The sequence below is a fragment of the Glycine soja genome, chromosome 2 (genome assembly GCF_004193775.1).
Source record: "Glycine soja cultivar W05 chromosome 2, ASM419377v2, whole genome shotgun sequence".
NCBI lineage: Eukaryota > Viridiplantae > Streptophyta > Magnoliopsida > Fabales > Fabaceae > Glycine > Glycine soja.
The window spans coordinates 29,563,364-29,582,289 of NC_041003.1; the positions used below are offsets into that span (position 1 = coordinate 29,563,364).

General features: G+C 39.2%; 2 protein-coding genes across 2 annotated transcripts; one reads left to right on the forward strand and one right to left on the reverse strand.

Annotated features, from left to right (window-relative positions):
• Positions 1 to 3,082: 3,082 nt before the first annotated feature.
• On the reverse strand, positions 3,083 to 14,441 carry LOC114374760. Its single transcript, XM_028332434.1, has 7 exons — positions 14,313 to 14,441; positions 14,136 to 14,232; positions 13,862 to 13,997; positions 13,328 to 13,564; positions 11,985 to 12,954; positions 3,290 to 3,374; positions 3,083 to 3,183 (listed from the first exon to the last, which is right to left on the reverse strand). The coding sequence occupies exons 1-7, from the start codon at positions 14,439 to 14,441 to the stop codon at positions 3,083 to 3,085; spliced, it is 1,755 nt and encodes a 584-aa protein (XP_028188235.1).
• Positions 14,442 to 16,179: 1,738 nt separating this feature from the next.
• On the forward strand, positions 16,180 to 17,715 carry LOC114392267. The gene has a single exon (XM_028353330.1). The coding sequence runs from the start codon at positions 16,404 to 16,406 to the stop codon at positions 17,412 to 17,414; it is 1,011 nt and encodes a 336-aa protein (XP_028209131.1). The 5' UTR covers positions 16,180 to 16,403; the 3' UTR covers positions 17,415 to 17,715.
• The last annotated feature ends 1,211 nt before the right edge of the window (positions 17,716 to 18,926 follow it).

Sequence of the window (18,926 nt, forward strand, 5' to 3'; positions counted from 1 at the left end):
GAGGACGTCACAAAGAGACCTGAGGATGTGCCTCAAATGCATGAGGATGTTCCTCATGTGTCTGATGCCACCCCAGAGATGACAGGCGCCGCCGATGCTGTTCAGACAGAGGGAGTGGCTACTGATGGGAGCTTGGGGTCACCTGCTGCAGATGAGGGTTCCTCGGTGGACCACACGACCCATCGATGTTGACCAGTTTTGTTGAGCATGTCGCACACAACATCTGGAGTGCACATGTACGTAGTTTTTAATGTTGACTAATTACATAAAAATTATTTGTAGTTGGATTGTTTTTTATATACACGTTATTATAAATTGTTATTCAATTTAGGAACGACCCGATCTGAAGTTGGTCTCCCATGGTAGAAAAGTAGATAAAATTGGGAGACCAACGCCTGAGATCGAAGGCATGATTGTTGCCACCGGATTGAGTCCACTGATCAGGTGTTCTGTTATCACCACTGATCCTGGACTCATATCCGCCTTCGTCGAGAGGTGGCATCGCAAGACTAGCACGTTCCACCTGCCAGTAGGCGAGTTGACGATCACGCTGGATGGCGTGGCGTCACTCCTACACGTTCCCATCACTGGCGCTCTGCATACGTTCGAGCCGCTGGTTACTTCAGACACGATTGGTCTACTGACGGAGCTTCTTGAGGTCAGTCATGAGGAGGCTACATTTGAGACCTGATAGGCTGATGGGCCTCATGTCCGGTTGGGGTGGCTTCGGGACTTGTATGAGAGCCAGTGCAGGGCCAGATGATGGGTTGTAGCAGCTCACACGTATCTGGTCCACTTGGTGGGTTGTACTCTTTTCGCCAACAAGAGTTCAACCCATGTACATGTCGTGCACCTGGAGGCTTTCAAGAACCTGGCCCAGGCAGGGGGATTCGCCTGGGGAGCGGCTACATTAGTCCACATGCACGAGCATTTGAACGACGCGTCGCAGGCCTCTACACGGCAGCTGGGCGGTTATATTACACTTCTCCAGGTACGTATTATTACTGATAATTTAAATTGAAGTAGCATTGCATCTTTTTTTTTATTATTGATGTTGACTATGTGTTTGTAGTGTTGGATATACGAGCACTTTCTTACAGTGCATACATGCGTCGTTCATGATGCTTATGATGAAGGGAGCCCACAGGCCTGCAGGTGGCTTACGGGTAAGGCTCATATGACGGGGATCAAGGGAGCCCCGTATCGGAGACGTCTGGATGCCCTAACTGTAACTGACGTGTGTTGGATGTCCTATGCTGAGCACCGGGGAGTCAGGGGCTTTGACTTGATATCGTCGTACACCAGCCAGCTCAGATGGGGTCAGATTGTGGTGTACGTTCGACCTGAGCGGGTTCTTCGACAGTTTGGCTACCTTCAGACGGTCCCTCCGCCGCCGGTTTGTGATTCTTTGACGGGTGATGATATAGATGACCGATGGCTGCATTTTTCAGACCATTTGGTGCCTTTAGGGGAGCTCTGTGTAGTTCCTGGACAGGTGGCGCCAGACTACATGGAGTGTTTTTTTTGGATATCGCACCCATTCGTCACGCGCGGACCGAGGAGACTGCTGAGCCGAGACATCTGCCTCCCTCTCATGATGAGGAGTTCGTCGAGCCATCCATCCCCGAGGTTTCAGTCGCGTCCGATCTCCCTACGCATTCAGTGGTAAGCATAACTTCTGTAGTTTTTCTTAATTTAAATTTTTTAAAAATGTGATACTGACTTTGTTATTTTGACTGTGACAGGTTGACTACCAAGGATGTCAGGGAATGGCTGAGGATTTAGGAGCGATTGTTGAGGATTTGGAGCGGGTCATCAACCTCAGGATGGTCACTGAAGGCACTGACTTATATGACTTCATGACTCGTTGTCTGAGGAGAGCTAGAGGTGACGCCGCAGATGGAAGTCTTAGGTCGCGCCAGAGACGCCGCATAGATTAGGATTTATATTTTTATTGTACTTAAATTATTAATTTTAGTATTTGTTTATGTATGTGATAAAACACATTTACTTACATCATTTATGATTTATGTTTGTCTCTCTATAAATATATGGTTTGAAATTTAAATATAAACCACACACATGAGTCACATTTATAATGGTATTTGAATATATAAAATAAAGATAAAATAATTTAACAAGGAAATAATATCAATATATAAATATTACTTGTTTTAGGAAAAGAAAAAAATTGTCATGTTGAAAATAATATGTTATTCCATTCATTCAAATATGGAAATAAAAAATAAAAATTATGACATCACAATTTTATTAAAGAAAAAAAATATGGTGACTAAGAAACTTTAAAAAAATAATCAAAACATCTCTATTTTTTTGTTTTCAGTACATCTGGTTTATCCCAATTTTGGTCAAATTTGCTTTGTTATTAAAATTTAATTTGTAATTTAAATGTTAAAATTTATAACTATTCTGAAATTATATAATTTAACCATATATACGTACAGTAAAGAATAAAAAAAGTTGGTTTAGGGTCTGTTAGAAACATGTCTAAGTATCCCTGTTCGAGCATTTTTTAAAATTATGTGGGAGCTGCTTGAGACTGTCCAGGGCCACTATTTGGCATGTTTGCACGTCAAGGAACCAAAAAAAAATAAAAGTAGCACCCCGTTCCATCGAATCACACCTCAAACCGAGGCACCAAAAATAAAAAAAAGTTGGTTTTCGGCCTGTTAGAAACATGCCTAAGTACCCCTGTTCAGACTTTTTTTTAAATTATGTGGGAGCCGCTTGAGACTGTCCAGGGACGCTATTTGGCATGTTTGCACATCAAGGAACCCAAAAAAAAAATAAAAGCAGCGCCCCGTTCCATCGAATCGCACCTCAAACCGAGGCACCAAAAATAAAAAAAGTTGGTTTTCGGCCTTTTAGAAACATATAACTAGCATTCAGTTGAACACAAATATAACAATTTGACACACTAACATTTATTCATGGAACAATTCATTAATTACATGAACATAAATCCAATGTAAATATAGATACATAAATATTACAAGTTCAGTGTCCGCTTAGGTCTACGTGCGTTGTATTAATTGTCATTAAGCTTAAGTAGTGTGGCATTCTACCTACATATGCAATTGGCCATTGTTTTGCCTCCGGATACGAATTTCTTGACCACAACAATGCCATAGGCGGTAAGGGACAACGATCTTTCAGATAAACCTGTTGTAAGTGAAATTACAATAATAACTTAAACAAACAAACCAACTCATTCAATAATTGAAATTATTTGAGTAAACGAATTTTCAATGGACCTGAACAAAATGACTGCCAAACACATGACCGACGCATATCATGCGGTGTGCAGAAGAATCGGCCGGTGGTCGACTTCTGAGAGGAAAAAATGTGAAGCTCTGTTGTCGTGACAACGATACAAGGATTACATTATATCTTGACGCAATTACATATCCCATATCCGTTATATCCATCCATTTGTCCATACTAACTGATGCAAGCTCCATTGGAGCTTGTAGGCCTAGGATCTTCTTCATCAATGGATTCTTTTGCTTCTTGGAAGATAAATGGCAGCGGAATGGAGAAGGAAGAGAGAGAGGAGACGCCACTTCAAGGAGAAGATGAGTCTAGAAGAAGCTCACCACCATAGGAGGCCATGGATAAGAGCTTGGAGGAAGAAGGAGATGAATGAAGGGAGAGGGAGAGAAGAGCACGAAATTTTGTGCTCAAAAGGAGCTCTGAAATCTGAAGTTAATATTCAAATGCTCAAAGTTGAAAAAAATACACACACATGACCTCTATTTATAGCCTAAGTGTCACACAAAATTGGAGGGAAATTCAAATTTCACTTGAATTTGAAATTGAATTTGTGGAGCCAAACTTTGGAGCCAAAATTTCACTAATTATGATTAGTGAATTTTAGTTATGGTTCAGCCCACTAATCCAAGATCAATTCCAAAATTCTCCACTAAGTATGCTTAGGTGTCAGGAGGCATGAAAAGCATGAAGGACATGCACAAAGTGTGACTATATGATGTGGCAATGGGGTGTAGTAAGCAAATGCTCACCCCCCCTCTAAAATTTAATTGGATTGGGCTTCTACCAATTCAATTAAATTTATTTCCAACCACACACATCAAATATCCACTTAGTGCATGTGAAATTACAAAACTACCCCTAATACAAAAACTAGTCTAGGTGCCCAAAAATACAAGGGCTGAAAAATCCTATATTTCTAGGGTACCCTACCTACAATATGGAGCCCTATATACAAGGACCAAATATAATGACATCCTAGTCTAATATGTACAAAGATAATTGGACTCAACCTTGGCTCATGGGCTCAGAAATCTACCCTAAGGTTCATGAGAACCCTAGGGCCTTCTTCAGCAGCTCTAGCCCAATCTTCTTAGAGCCTCTTGCTCATGGTTCTAGTGATTGGTCCCTTCCTAGGGAGGATTGCATCATCCCCTTCCCCTTGAAGAGGATTTGACCTCAAATCTGTTAGTTCCTCCTCCTCAATATCAGCTCCACCTGCAAAAGGAGTTAAATCAGAAATGTTAAAAGTGGTGCTGACTCCATACTCTTCTGGGAGGTCCAACCTATAGGCATTGTTATTGATCCACTCCAAAACCTGAAAAGGTCCATCCCCTCTAGGGCTAAGCTTGGATTTCCTTTTAGTAGGGAATCTATCCTTCCTAAGATGGAGCCAAACCCAATCACCCTCATTAAGAACTAGCTCTTTTCTTCCTCTATTGCCTTTAGTTGAATACACCTTTGTTTGGTTCTCTATTTGGTTCTTAACCCTCTCATGCATCTTCTTTACAAATTCTGACCTAGATTCCCCTTCTTTATGTATAAAAGAAGTGTCCAGTGGGAGGGGAATAAGGTCTAACGGTGTTAGGGGATTGAACCCATAGACAACCTCAAAAGGGGACTGCTTGGTGGTTCTATGAACCCCCCTGTTGTAGGCAAATTCTACATGAGGAAGATACTCATCCCAAGACTTATGGTTGCCTTTCAGAAGAGCCCTTAAAAGGGTGGATAAAGACCTATTCACTACCTCTGTTTGCCCATCAGTTTGTGGATGACAAGTGGTAGAGAAAAGAAGTTTAGTTCCTAACTTAGCCCATAAGGTTTTCCAGAAGTGGCTAAGGAACTTAGCATCTCTATCTGACACAATGGTCCTAGGCAAACCATGGAGTCTCACAACTTCCTTGAAAAAGAGTTTTGAGATGTGGAAAGCATCATCCACCTTGTGGCATGGTATAAAGTGTGCCATCTTGCTAAACCTATCCACTACCACAAAGATAGAGTCTACACCTCTTTGGGTTCTAGGAAGCCCAAGGACAAAGTCCATACTAATGTCTACCCAAGGTGTAGATGGGATGGGTAAGGGTATGTATAGCCCATGAGGCATCACCCTAGACTTGGCTTGTAAACAAGCCACACACCTAGTGCAATGCTTATGGACATCTTTCTTCATATGGGGCCAATAAAACTTTTCTTTTAGTAAGACAAGGGTCTTGTCTATCCCAAAGTGGCCCATGAGCCCACCCTCATGGCTCTCTTTCACAAGTAATTTCCTAATGGATCCTTGGGGTATGCAAAGCTTTCCCTCTTTGAACAAATACCCCTCAGCCAAATAGAATCCATCTTGGGCCTTTTTCCCACAACTCTCATAAATGGGAGAGAAATGTTCATCTAAAGCATACAAGTCCCTAATATTATCAAATCCTAAAATTTGAGCTCCTAGGGAGCAAAACAATGTGTGTCTCCTAGAGAGGGCATCAGCTACCACATTTGTTTTTCCCTTTTTGTATTTGATAACATATGGAAATTGCTCTAGGTACTCTACCCATTTTGCATGCCTCATGTTTAACTTGCTTTGCCCTCTAATGTACTTAAGTGATTGATGATCACTATGAATGACAAATTCCTTGGAAACAAGGTAATGTTCCCAAGTTTGGAGGGCTCTTATTAAGGCATAAAGCTCTTTATCATAGGTGGGGTAGTTGAGGGTGGCACTATGAAGTTTTTCACTAAAATAAGCAATAGGGTGCCCACCTTGTAACAATACAGCTCCAACTCCCACTCCAGAGGCATCACATTCTAGCTCAAAAGTTTTAGAAAAGTCAAGAAGAGCTAGAACAGGTGCCTTAGTAAGCTTTTCTTTGAGCAAAGCAAAGGCTTGCTCTTGTTTTTCACCCCAGGTAAATGCCACATTCTTCTTCACCAGCTCATTGAGAGGTGATGCAATTGTAGAGAAATTAGGAACGAACCTTCTATAGAAGCTTGCTAACCCATGGAAGCTCCTAATATCTCCCACACTTTTTGGGGTGGGCCATTCTTGGATGACCTTGATTTTCTCGGGGTCCACTTGGACCCCATTTCTACCAACTACAAAACCTAAGAAAACTATATTATCTACACAAAAGTTACACTTCTCTATATTTGCATAGAGGGTGTTTTTCCTAAGGACTGAAAGAACTTGTCTGAGATGTCCTAAGTGATCATCTAGGCTCCTACTATACACTAAAATATCATCAAAATAAACAACTACAAATCTACCTATGAAATCCCTTAAGACATGATGCATAAGCCTCATAAAGGTGCTTGGTGCATTAGTGAGCCCAAAAGGCATCACTAGCCATTCATACAAACCAAACTTGGTCTTGAAAGCAGTTTTCCACTCATCACCCTTTTTCATCCTGATTTGGTGATAACCACTTTTAAGATCAATTTTTGAAAAGATATTGGCACCATGCAACTCATCAAGCAAATCATCAAGTCTAGGAATGGGGTGCCTATACTTTACAGTGATGTTGTTGATGGCCCTGCAATCTGTACACATTCTCCACGTACCATCCTTTTTGGGCACCAACAACACTGGCACAGCACATGGGCTTAGGCTCTCTTGGACCCAGCCCTTCTCCAACAATTCTTTAACCTGAGACTCTATCTCCTTAGTCTCCTGAGGGTTAGTCCTATAGGTTGACCTATTAGGAAGGCTTGCTCCTGGGACTAAATCTATTTGGTGTTCTATTCCCCTTAAAGGAGGTAGCCCAGGGGGTATCTCTTTGGGAAATATATCACCAAATTCATGTAAGAGTTCTTGGACCTTTGGGGGTAAGGTCTCAAATGTAGGAATTGTGGCAGTGCTAAGGGATGTTTCCCTTGATAGGAGAAGGTAGAAAGATTGTTTAAGAAGGAGTGCTCTTTTAATATCACCTTTTGTTGCAAAATGATTTTCCTTCTTAACAATCTTCTTGGAGGAATCCTTTCCCTCTTTTTCCTTCCCCCTGGCCTTTGAAGACAAGGCCTTACTATCTTTCTTTTTCTTTTGTTTTTCTAATTTTTCTTCCTCATCCCTCTTATCTTTCATAGTTAGTTGATCTTTGGCCACCTGTGAAGGTGTTTGAGGATGCAACACAAATTTAGTGCCAAGATGGGTGAGGGTAATCTCATTAGTTAGGCCATTATAAATGATCTTCCTATCAAATTGCCACGGCCTTCCTAAAAGAATATGTCCTGCCTCCATGGGAACTATATCACAATTAACTTCATCCTTATATGTCCCAATGGAGAAAGGTACCTTCACTTATTGGTTAACTATCATTTCCCCTTGCTCATTGAGCCATTGAAGTTTATAAGGTTTTGGGTGGGGAATGATAGTGAGGTTCAACTTGGAAACTAATCTTGTGCTACAACAATTGCAACAAGATCCACTATCCACAATGAGAGAACAAGTTTTATCTAAAATTTTGCATCTTGTATGAAAGATGTTCTCTCTTTGGGATTGAGATAGATCACAAGATTGACCTCCAAGGAGCCTTCTAACCATTAAGAGGTCACCTTCTTCATGGGGGTAGACTTCCTCACTAGACTCTTCACCCCTTACTTCATCTTCACTTCCACTAGAGGAAGGGCAAGAAGTAGTCTCCTCTTGACTACTATAAATGTCTTGACCCCTCATGATCATGGTTTTCTTTGTGGGGCATTGAGAGGCAATGTGACCTCTCCCAAGACATTTGAAGCATTTAATTTTGCTAGTCCTTTCTTGGGAACTAGTCTTAGGGGTGTATTTCTCTATGGTCTTACCCTTATCTTCCTTGGGTTTTGAAGGTGCAGCCCCTAAAATTCCATGGGCTTGGTCCTTCCTTGGATAAGAGTGAGAGCCATAAGATTTTGAAGAAGGCTTTCTTTTAAGTTGTTGCTCCACTTTTATACAAAGTTGGACTAGCTCATCTAGGTCCCTATATGGAAGGAGTTCAACCTTGTCCCTCACTTCCATATTGAGCCCACTAAGGAACCTAGCTATGCTTGTTCTTTCCTCCTCCCTAAGTCCAGCTCTTAAAAGGAGTAGTTCCATTTGTTGTCTATATTCTTCAACACTCATACTCCCTTGTCTAAGCCTTTGGAGCTTGTCCATAAGCTCCCTTTCATAGTAGGAGGGAATGTGCCTCTTCCTAAGGGCACTCTTAAGATCATTCCAATACTCTACTGGAGGATCCCCATGAATCCTTCGTTCTTTAACAAGGGAAGTCCACCAATAGAGGGCATACCCTTGAAAGCTAAGGGTAGCCAATGGAGCTTTTCTCTCTTCGCTAATATGATGGCAAGCAAAGAGTTGTTCAACCTTCATTTCCCAATCTAAGTAGGCCTCAACATTATTTTTTCCGTGGAAATATGGGAGGCTAATGTTAACCTCTTGAGGCCTTCTATCCTTTTCTCTTCTTTAGGAGTGATGTTTAGTATGTGAACTATGACGCCCTCTATAATAGTCGCTAAGTTCTTCACTTAAACTCTTGCAAGAGTCATGACTACTATAGGAGGCATGTTTTTCTCTTTTCATTTCTTTCATTATTTTTCTTCTTTCTTCCTCTCTTATTTTCTCTCTTTCATCTTGACTTATTTCTTCCACTCTTTTTTTACCTTTTTCTTTTCTCTCTTATTTTTCTTTCCACAACTTAAGGGATCTCAACTCATCTAATATCTTATACAAGGGGTCCTTAGGAGTAGAACCCTCACCATTAACACTAGATGAAGAATGAAGACTCATGTTCCTTCCTAAGTTATGGTTCTTTCTTGTTGGGGGTTTGAAACAAAAGGTAAAAGAAACTATGGTTGAAACTAGCCAAAATAAACACTAAAAGAGGTGTGAAAGATAAGGTAAAAACTAATTGGTAAAAGGCAAGCTATCTAGGTGGTTTGACAATGGAGGGTAAAAGAAATAATCTATGAAAGTAAGCAAGAAATTAAAGTGCAAGAAATGCAAACTAGGCGGATCCTAAGAGTGTTTGGATGACCTCATTTAAGGTTCCCAACAAAACACTCACTATCCTAAGGGAAAATTGCCTAAAATTATTACACACAAATGGAAGTAGGGTGACCTAGCGGAGGCTCCCAACTTACTTCCAATGAAAGCCCTTTTTGTTACAAAATTTGAAAGCAAAGCAAATTGCCAATTACAAAATTACAAAGAAAAAAGTCCTCAATTGTGGTGGCTATTGTCTCTTTAGTGTTTAACTCAATTTGGAGTGCTTCTTAGTCCAATAGCTCTTAAGGTGGTTGGCCCCTTGCTTCTTGACTCAAATTCTTCAAGATATGGCACCAATCCTCCTTTCCAATTCCCTATATGGCAACTCACAAGCAAGGAAACAAAGAGACAGCAATAACCAAAGACCAAAAAAAATGAAATGAAAGCTAACCAATAGAGTTTTAACAAGACAAATTTCCAAGGATTATTCAACAATTAAGCAATGAAAAGCACAAAAAGCAAGCTAGGACTCAAGAGAAACCTAGAATGGCTCTAGAGTAGAGTAGAAAAACTCTAAAAAAAAAGACTCAAGAAACCTCTAGTTTTGGCACTTGTTTTCACAATAATTTCATTGAAATTTCAGAACTAGGATTGGTATAAATAGGCACCAATTATAGAACAATTTGAGCCAAAACAACAAGCACACTTTCCTTTCACTTTCTTTTTTTTCTGGACACTGATTTTCTGCCAACTTGTGAGATTTTTCTTATTTTTTCCTTTAATCCAAATCGCTTGGTTCTTTTTTTATTATTTTTTTCCAGATGTCTAGAAAATCAGTAAAAGTTTCAGCTCAAAAAAACGTAGTGACCAATTCCAGTAATTTATACAAGTTCGTATGTTCAAGCAGCCAGCACCAGCGATTTCAACCTAAAATCAAGAGTAGTGTTTATGTTGCTTAAGGCTTGGATGTTACAATTTGTGTTTGCTTATGCTCAATTTCTTGAATAACAAAATTCAAGAGAGCTTAAGACTTATTTGATTCACAAATCCAGCCACAACTCCAGCACCACAACTCAACTTCATCATAGGCATCATGTAGGAAACTTAGAAAGCCAAAAAAAAAGTTCAAGAACAAGACTACTTTTAGGAATTGATTTAGAACATGTATGAACTAAATAACATGCATGATTAGACTCAAAATTCAAAAGATAGGCTAAGAATGACAAGAATACATGAACAAATGTATCTAGAATTCAATCAACAAAATAAAATTCAACACAAACTTAGAACATAATGTGACAATTACTATGACTAAACATGACTCTAAGACAACATGGATTAAGTGATTTACACTTAGATTTTTGTGTTTTTTTTTCTAATCAATATTTGGAACAAAATTTAGATCTAAAGGTTCAGCACAAGAATATTATGAATGAAAATTGATAGAACCTAAAATCAACACAAAAACAAGATTCAAGAGTAGATCTACAAATTTTGAACCATAGAAATGCAAGAACAAGTGTAGATCTAAGATTTAATCGGTTTATTTTTTTTTAATCTACTCTAAACAGCACCAAACCACAAGAAAATGGAGGATATACATGGAGAATAAGATGAAGAACAAGGAATTAAAGAGAATTCACCGAACAAAAAGATAGAGGAAGCAAAAGAACATCACCTGGATGAAGATGCTCTTGATACCACATGATGCAAGCTCCATTGGAGCTTGTAGGCCTAGGATCTTCTTCATCAATGGATTCCTTTACTTCTTGGAAGATAAATGGCAGCGGAATGGAGAAGGAAGAGAGAGAGGAGACGCCACTTCAAGGAGAAGATGAGTCTAGAAGAAGCTCACCACCATAGGAGGCCATGGATAAGAGCTTGGAGGAAGAAGGAGATGAATGAAGGGAGAGGAGAGAAGAGCACGAAATTTTGTGCTCAAAAGGAGCTCTGAAATCTGAAAGTTAATATTCAAATGATCAAAGTTGAAAAAAATACACACACATGACCTCTATTTATAGCCTAAGTGTCACACAAAATTGGAGGGAAATTCAAATTTCACTTGAATTTGAAATTGAATTTGTGGAGCCAAAATTTCACTAATTATGATTAGTGAATTTTAGTTATGGTTCAGCCCACTAATCCAAGATCAATTCCAAGATTCTCCACTAAGTGTGCTTAGGTGTCATGAGGCATGAAAAGCATGAAGGACATGCACAAAGTGTGACTATATGATGTGGCAATGGGGTGTAGTAAGCAAATGCTCACCCCCCCCCCTCTAAAATTTAATTGGATTGGGCTTCTACCAATTCAATTAAATTTATTTCCAACCACACACATCAAATATCCACTTAGTGCATGTGAAATTACAAAACTACCCTTAATACAAAAACTAGTCTAGGTGCCCAAAAATACAAGGGCTGAAAAATCCTATATTTCTAGGGTACCCTACCTACAATATGGAGCCCTATATACAAGGACCAAATATAATGACATCCTAGTCTAATATGTACAAAGATAATTGGACCCAACCTTGGCTCATGGGCTCAGAAATCTACCCTAAGGTTCATGAGAACCCTAGGGCCTTCTTCAGCAACTCTAGCCCAATCTTCTTGGAGCCTCTTGCTCATGGTTCTAGTGATTGGTCCCTTCCTAGGGAGGATTGCATCACTAACCTAAATCACAAAACAAATACACGTGTCACTCATGTAAACATTATTTATATAAATAAAAAGCATAAAACACATACCTTGGATAACCCATCCACGTGTAGGGACAACCTCAGCTGTTCATATCTCTCCGTGCCACCAAAGATCTTTATGTAGTCTTGCAACCATTTGCCAAGTTCTTTAATCAATTCGTTATGCATCACAGCCCAACACTCTTCTCCCATACCTAACAAAGCAAAAACTGACTGATATCCACAATTATCATCCGCTTTCACATCAACAACATCCTCAATGAAACCATGCATAAATGGCGGAAATTGATCCAACATGGGGATCATCCTTGCTGGCTTCGGTGGTTCAAAAGATGATGCACTGGGTCTAACTGAGGTGTTGTTGTTTTGAACTGAATGATAAGCATCAACATACTCCCAATAAGATGGATCGCGCTTTGTCGATCTTTCGCTTCTTTTCATTACCTTTTTCGGGACACCTTTCATCTTAACCTTTGTTGGAGGAGGACACATAGAGGTCTCATCGGGAAACATAAATTCTCGAAGTTTACTCTTGAAAGTAGCTTTCCCGCAAACATCAAGTTCCTCGAATCTTTTATATATTCTATCCATCTCTTCCTTGATGCTAACTTCGGCCTCACATAGCCCCTGGTCTGAAAAATTAAGTCTCCTCCAATACATATGGACTACATCCAGTGGGATGCTTCCACCATCATACCTTTGTAGCTCGCATGCACAAGGAAGACCTAGCGTGGTTCTCAAGACACACCCACAAGAAGATAGATTGTCTTTGAAATGATGTACGCACTCAAACTCAACCGAAATTTCATTTAAAGCGTACCTTGACACCATTCCCAAAAGTCTCTTGTATAAGGTTTTCTTAAAAACATGACCAACGACATGCGTACTTGTTTCGAATGATGCTCCAATTTCAGTGTGCTGCAGCGTCATCATGTTGTTCATTGCATCCCAAACACTACAGAGGTCTCCAATGCTATTCTGTAATACCTTTTTCAGAGACCAATGAGCAGATTCAACCCTACATTTAAAACACACAATAGACAAGACAAATTAATAACAATAATGTTCCAAACAATCATTAAAAGAAACTTGACTAAAATAATAAAACATTTAAATACCTATTTGTTGTTGTGTTGCCTAGGTGCATCACCTTATTCGTCTAGGCCGTGATAAATTTCTCCTTGTGTGGGACAATCCATGTCTCACATACGTAGTCAACGAACATTGGCCACGGGGAACACGCTACTTGAAACCTTTGAAGGTGCTCAGGGAACTCCTATTCCGAAGGACAATCTACCAGGTTACCCCGGCTATCCATTATGTAGTCCCAGGCATTCTTCTGACCAATTAGTGATTTGCACTTTGCCTTCACATTCTTGTCTATGTGAAACCTGCACAACAAATCCGTACACTCCGGAAACACAACTTTCACAGCATTCATTAGGGCTAGGTCTCTGTCTGTGACAATAACAATAGGAAGGTGATCGTTTCTTAAAAAAAGGCCTCGAAACTGTTCCAATGCCCATACAAGATTGTTCACACGCTCACCCTCCAGATATGCAAACCCAGCAGAGAAAGTCATCCCGGTTGGTGTCACCCCCACAAAGTCAAGCAATGGGAGCCTGTACCTATTTGTTTTGTAGGTATTGTCTATCAAAAAAACAAAATGACATGTGTTACATAACTTAATTGCATCTGGGTGACACCAAAACAAATCACACACCACATCTTCATCCTTCAATCTATGCCAATGAATGTATTGGTCACGTTCAAGGAGCCTCATTAGGTGTTGCATTTCAGTGTCATCTCCTCTGATTGAAGAACGATATGCACTTCTTGCATTGTAGATTTGTTTGATTGTGGTGTAACTGTTGGAGTTGTGCTCCTTCAACGTTAGCAGGATGTTTCTTGGTTTCACATTCGACTTCGTCATATCAGCAATGATATTCTTCTCATCATCTGTCAATCTCCCAGCATATGGATGTCCAACTAAGGTCTTCGCCAATTCATGGTTGTGAATCCCACATATCAGCTTCACCGTCCAACCTTCACCTCCATGCACTGGTTTTCCACAAATCTTAAAGGGACAACCACATTTTCTAGTGCCTGTGTCTCTTCTAACAAATTCTTTCTTCCTACACTTGTACTTATCGCTCCTTTCACACCCAATTAACACAAATGAAGTTCTTCCTCTGCTACCAGTATATGTATCAGACCTCATAATTACTGCAACAAAATTGTTTTCATGGGCAACTGTTCGAGCCCACTTCAAAACATCTTCTTGGGTTGCAAAGACCTAGGACACAACCACGACATATTAATTTTTACGCAAATCATACATTAGACCAAACAACTAAAACTGATCGACATGATTACCTGAGAAGTATTAAAAGCATCTGAACAATCAACATGTCCTTCATTCACACCACAATCTTGTTCATCTTGAAAATCCATATCAACTTCTTCAGACATCGAACTGTAATATGCCCATTGATCTTCGTCCATCTTAATTCAAACTATAACTATCACCTGATTCAACATTCAACTAAATAATTCGAACAATACAGCAACCCAAAAAAATTTACAAACTATGAATATCAAACTAATTCAACATTTGACAACCTCACACAAATATTTAATCTACATATACATCAATATTTTAACAACAACCAAATTCAACTTTTAATTACATAATTTCAAAATTATAACCTACAAAGTTCATTTAACCAAAAAATACTTCAACCTAGGCAAAAAAATTAACACTTCAACCAACAAATATATTTTTATGTTTCACATAAATTACAAATAGAATTAACCAAAATAACATTCAAAATAATCTTAAAACTAAAAAATCATAAAACAAATTACTCCACGGAAGAAGGTTTCTTCCGTAGTTGACATTACAACTGCGGAAGAATACTTCTTCCGTGGAGTCTCACGGAAAATGTCTTCCGCAAGACTCCACGGAAGAAGCAGTATTCCGCAGTTGTAATGTCAACAGCGGAAGAAACCTTCTTCCGTGGAGTCTTGCGGAAGACATCATCCGTGAGCACTCACGGAAGAAGTATTCTTCCACAGTTGTAATATCAACAGCGGAAGAAACCTTCATCCATGGAGTCTCACGGAAGACATTTTCCGAGAGATTCCACGGAAGAAGCTGTCTTTCGCAGTTGACATTACAACTGCGGAAGAATACTTCTTCTGTGGAATCTCGCGGAAAATGTCTTTCACGAGACTCCACGGATGAAGTTTTTTTCTTCCGCAGTAGTAATGTCATTGGCGGAAGAAAATTTCTTGCGTCGAATCTGAAACGCTTACACCATTCTACTACCCAAAATAAACAATCAAACACAGAAAAACTATGTACCTTAGTTGACAAATATCACACCAAAGCAGAGCAGAAGCACAACCAGCACGGACAAATATCACACAGCACAAGCACCACCATGGAGAAAACGAAGAAAGCAACCATGAAATAAAAAAAAAAAACAGCTTTTTATAAAAGAAAAATGTTCAGGGGCATTTTCGGGTTTTTGAAAAATTGTTGGGTGCCCCTAACAATTCCCTCCCTATACCCTCACAATCTCGATAGTATCTTCTTGGAAATTTATATTTGTCCCTACCCTATTGCTAATGACCCCTACCAATTTTTGAAAATGGGATGAAAAGACATCATTGCACCTCTCTAATTTTCCCCCACCTCCCCAGCTTTTGATTGTAATGGAATTACAATTATGTTGTGTTGGTGACACATGAAATTGCAATTCCGTTGTATTGGGGACACATAAAATCATAATTTTATTATGTTTTTCCAAGCAAAAAAAAAATATTGAACAAAAATATGTTTTCATGTACAAAATCTAAAACATAAACATATTTTTTACTTTTAGACTTGGTATGCAAAGATATGTATTGGTTGAGTATTTTGTAAGCACTCTTTATACAACAATAAAAATATATTTCTGTTATAATATGAGTGTGTGATACAAAATTTATAACGAAACTATGTTTTCATTGTAATAAGAGATGCATAAAAAATATAAAAACTAAAATAAACACATGTCATGTTTCCGTTTTATATTTTGTTTGTATCTTCATAAACTATAACAAAAATATATTTTTGTTATAAATTTTATATATAATTATACAAGAAAATCATTCATGAGAATATTTTCAAGAAAAAAAAAATTCAAGCACGTGAATAGGAACCATTAGCAATGGGTTAGGCCAATATAATTTCCCACTTTTCTTCTTTTCTCTCTCCAACAGTGAGTCCAACTACACAACAGTGGTGTAAATTTTTACAATTTACAAACCCCCACCAACAGTATTTTGGCAGAATCTCCGCCAAGTATCCCAAATTTTCCCCCAATCTCTTCAGACATTCATCCACTGTCCCTCTATAGAACCATTCATAATCCGAATCCCAAAACCAAAACCTAGGGTTCCCAATTCACAAAATCCACAATGAAAGCCTCTTTGAAGTTCCGAGAAGAACACAAGAAACCCCTCTTCCGTGCAAAAGTCCCACTGAGCATCCTCGGCAAGCCCTTCCAATCCGGCATAGTCGCTGGCGAATCCAAAGAACTCACACTCAACCTTTGCACCTTCTTCGAATCGGGTCCTTCTCTCAAAGTCGCGTATCGCCCCAACGACTCCAAGAACCCCTTTTCCTTAATAGTGAAAACGGGAACTGGACCCTTCGGTTCCCCTCTTAAGAGCTCCATGCTCATGAGCTGTGAGTTCAGTGTTCCCGGTAGAACCGGTTCCCCGTTGTTCATGCTTCATTTCAAACCCCGCTTCGGCGACTTCACTTTCAAGAAGACGCAGTCTTCGATTTTTGATGGGAAAGGGTTTGGGTCTCTGAACACACAAAACGACGCCGTTGAACTTGAGAACGGAACCGTTGAAACGCCGTTGATGGAATCGGCGAAGGTTTCGATTCTCGGCGACGGTGCCTCCGGCGCCGTCGCTGGGATGTTCTCCGGCGTGGAGGTGGCGGCTCGGACGACGCTGCCGGTGCGGGGACGCGCCGCCGTAAAGTTCCGGTGGGGAGTTAGGGTTCCGTCGGAGTTCAAGGGGAACAACGCGTTTCAGAAAATTCCGTTTCTCGTGATGGATAAGATCGGCGTGGAACACATGATGGAGTGCGGCGTTTCGAAGGAGAAGGTTAGCGCCGGAGAGAAGTCTAGGGTTCCGGCGAGCGCTGACGTGGCGGAGGCGTGTTTTGCGGTGAAGCGGCAGATGGAGGTTCTGCAGGCGGAGAACGGGTTGCTGAGGAACGCCGTGGAGGATCTCCGGCGAGAAATCGTCGGCGTTCGAACCTCAAGTTCGGTTATGGGCAAAAGCCCTAATTTGAGAAAGAATGAGAAGAAAACGACGTCGGATTATGGTAATTTTCCCGGGAAATCGACGGAGGCTGAAGCGAGCGAGAAGTTGAAGAAAGCGTTGATGGGAGCGGCTGCTGGTAGTTCTTGAATTTAAATCCGTCGAAATGAAATGCAATCAGTTTGCACTGTCATTGTTTTTTGAGTATATTGTCTATAATTTTTTTGGGGGTTGTAGATTTGCGTTTTTCTCTCAGTTTTTAGTTTCAGTTTTGTTGCTGCGAAATTTTTGTGTAGTTTATATATATTATGATATAGGTTGGTTCGTTAAGGCTTGTTCTTGTATTCAGTTTTGAAGCAATGAATGGAAAGATCATGAAAATAAGCAAATTTGAGATTTTTTTGTAGATGGGACGAAATGGGAATCAAATTGGTGTCGATTGTTGTCACAACTGAAATCTAAATGTTAGCAGTAGATGTTAGTGCAGATGATACAACTGAAATCTAAGCTTGGTTTGGTTTGGTGTAAATTGGGTAATCAAGTTTTGATTGGAAAAGTTCATTCATTTTGATTAATTATTTATATTCTTGTGATTAGAATTCATTTGAGTCCAACATTGCAAGATGGTTTCAAAGCAAGGGCAGTGGCATCTTGTAGCCAAATGTGTGAGATTGATGGGGGCAATGGTGCTTGATTAATTGGTTAAGTGAAAATGGCATTTTAGATTAGTGCTTTTCTTTCTGGGAATTGACAAAATTGTTGAGTCTCAGTGCGAAACGGGTTTCCGGTGTGTTGTTTTCAACTTTTTCAGCTGTTGATGCTCATTGTTAGATACTCTTTAAAGAGATTGAGATTCTTTATGTTGCTTAGAATTTTTTGGTTTGGCAGGGAATTGAATTTTCAACTTTCAGCTGTTGATGTTCAATGATAAATATTGGTTGAAGAGATTGAGATTCCTCATGTGGCTTAGAGATTTTTGGTTTGGGAGGGAATTGAATTATTGAAATTCAATTTGGTGTTACTGTCAGATTTCTAATTTGAAAATTAAATTTTCGCACTGTCCACGCCAGCTATTGCTTCAGATGAGCCAGATTTGTCGGAAGAAATGGCCCAATCATTGATAAATGATAATACAATTTTACAAAGAAGAGGGAAATGTATTGGCTGTGATTTGAATAAACTTGAATCTTTATCATAAAAAAATATTGTCATATGGTAAAATATAGGCAGTGAGCATAATCTGCCAATTTTTTTGGTTGAATAAACTAATGCTATGTTTGTTTAGGTAAAAATAAGAAAAATAATGATAGAAATGGTCAGATTGATTAGAAAATTGTCATTACACTTATTTGATACTACACGATAGAAATTAGCAAGGAAAAAAATTGTGTGGACATTACAAAAATATATTCTCTTTATAGGAGGGATGTTTCTATTTTTTTTCACTTTCTTTTGTGAAATTCATTTTAAAAAATCTATTATTTTTATTATTGATTTGTCTTTGACCATTTCTCTGCATAGAAGTAAAATATTTTTATACATATATTTATTTCTTTTTATCCACAATTTTCACTCACAAATAAATTAAAAAGAAAATTTCTCATTTTTTTGTTTTAATCATTGAAATCTTATTTTATTTTAAATAGATGAAGTTAAGGTTTA

Coding starts and splice junctions, on each gene's coding strand:
- LOC114374760 (XM_028332434.1), bottom strand. CDS start 14,441: ATGGACGAAGATCAATGGGCATATTACAGTTCGATGTCTGAAGAAGTT. Junction 14,233..14,312: donor ATGCTTTTAATACTTCTCAG/GTAATCATGTCG, acceptor GTTGTGTCCTAG/GTCTTTGCAACCCAAGAAGA. Junction 13,998..14,135: donor GAGGTCTGATACATATACTG/GTAGCAGAGGAA, acceptor GTGGAAAACCAG/TGCATGGAGGTGAAGGTTGG.
- LOC114392267 (XM_028353330.1), top strand. CDS start 16,404: ATGAAAGCCTCTTTGAAGTTCCGAGAAGAACACAAGAAACCCCTCTTC.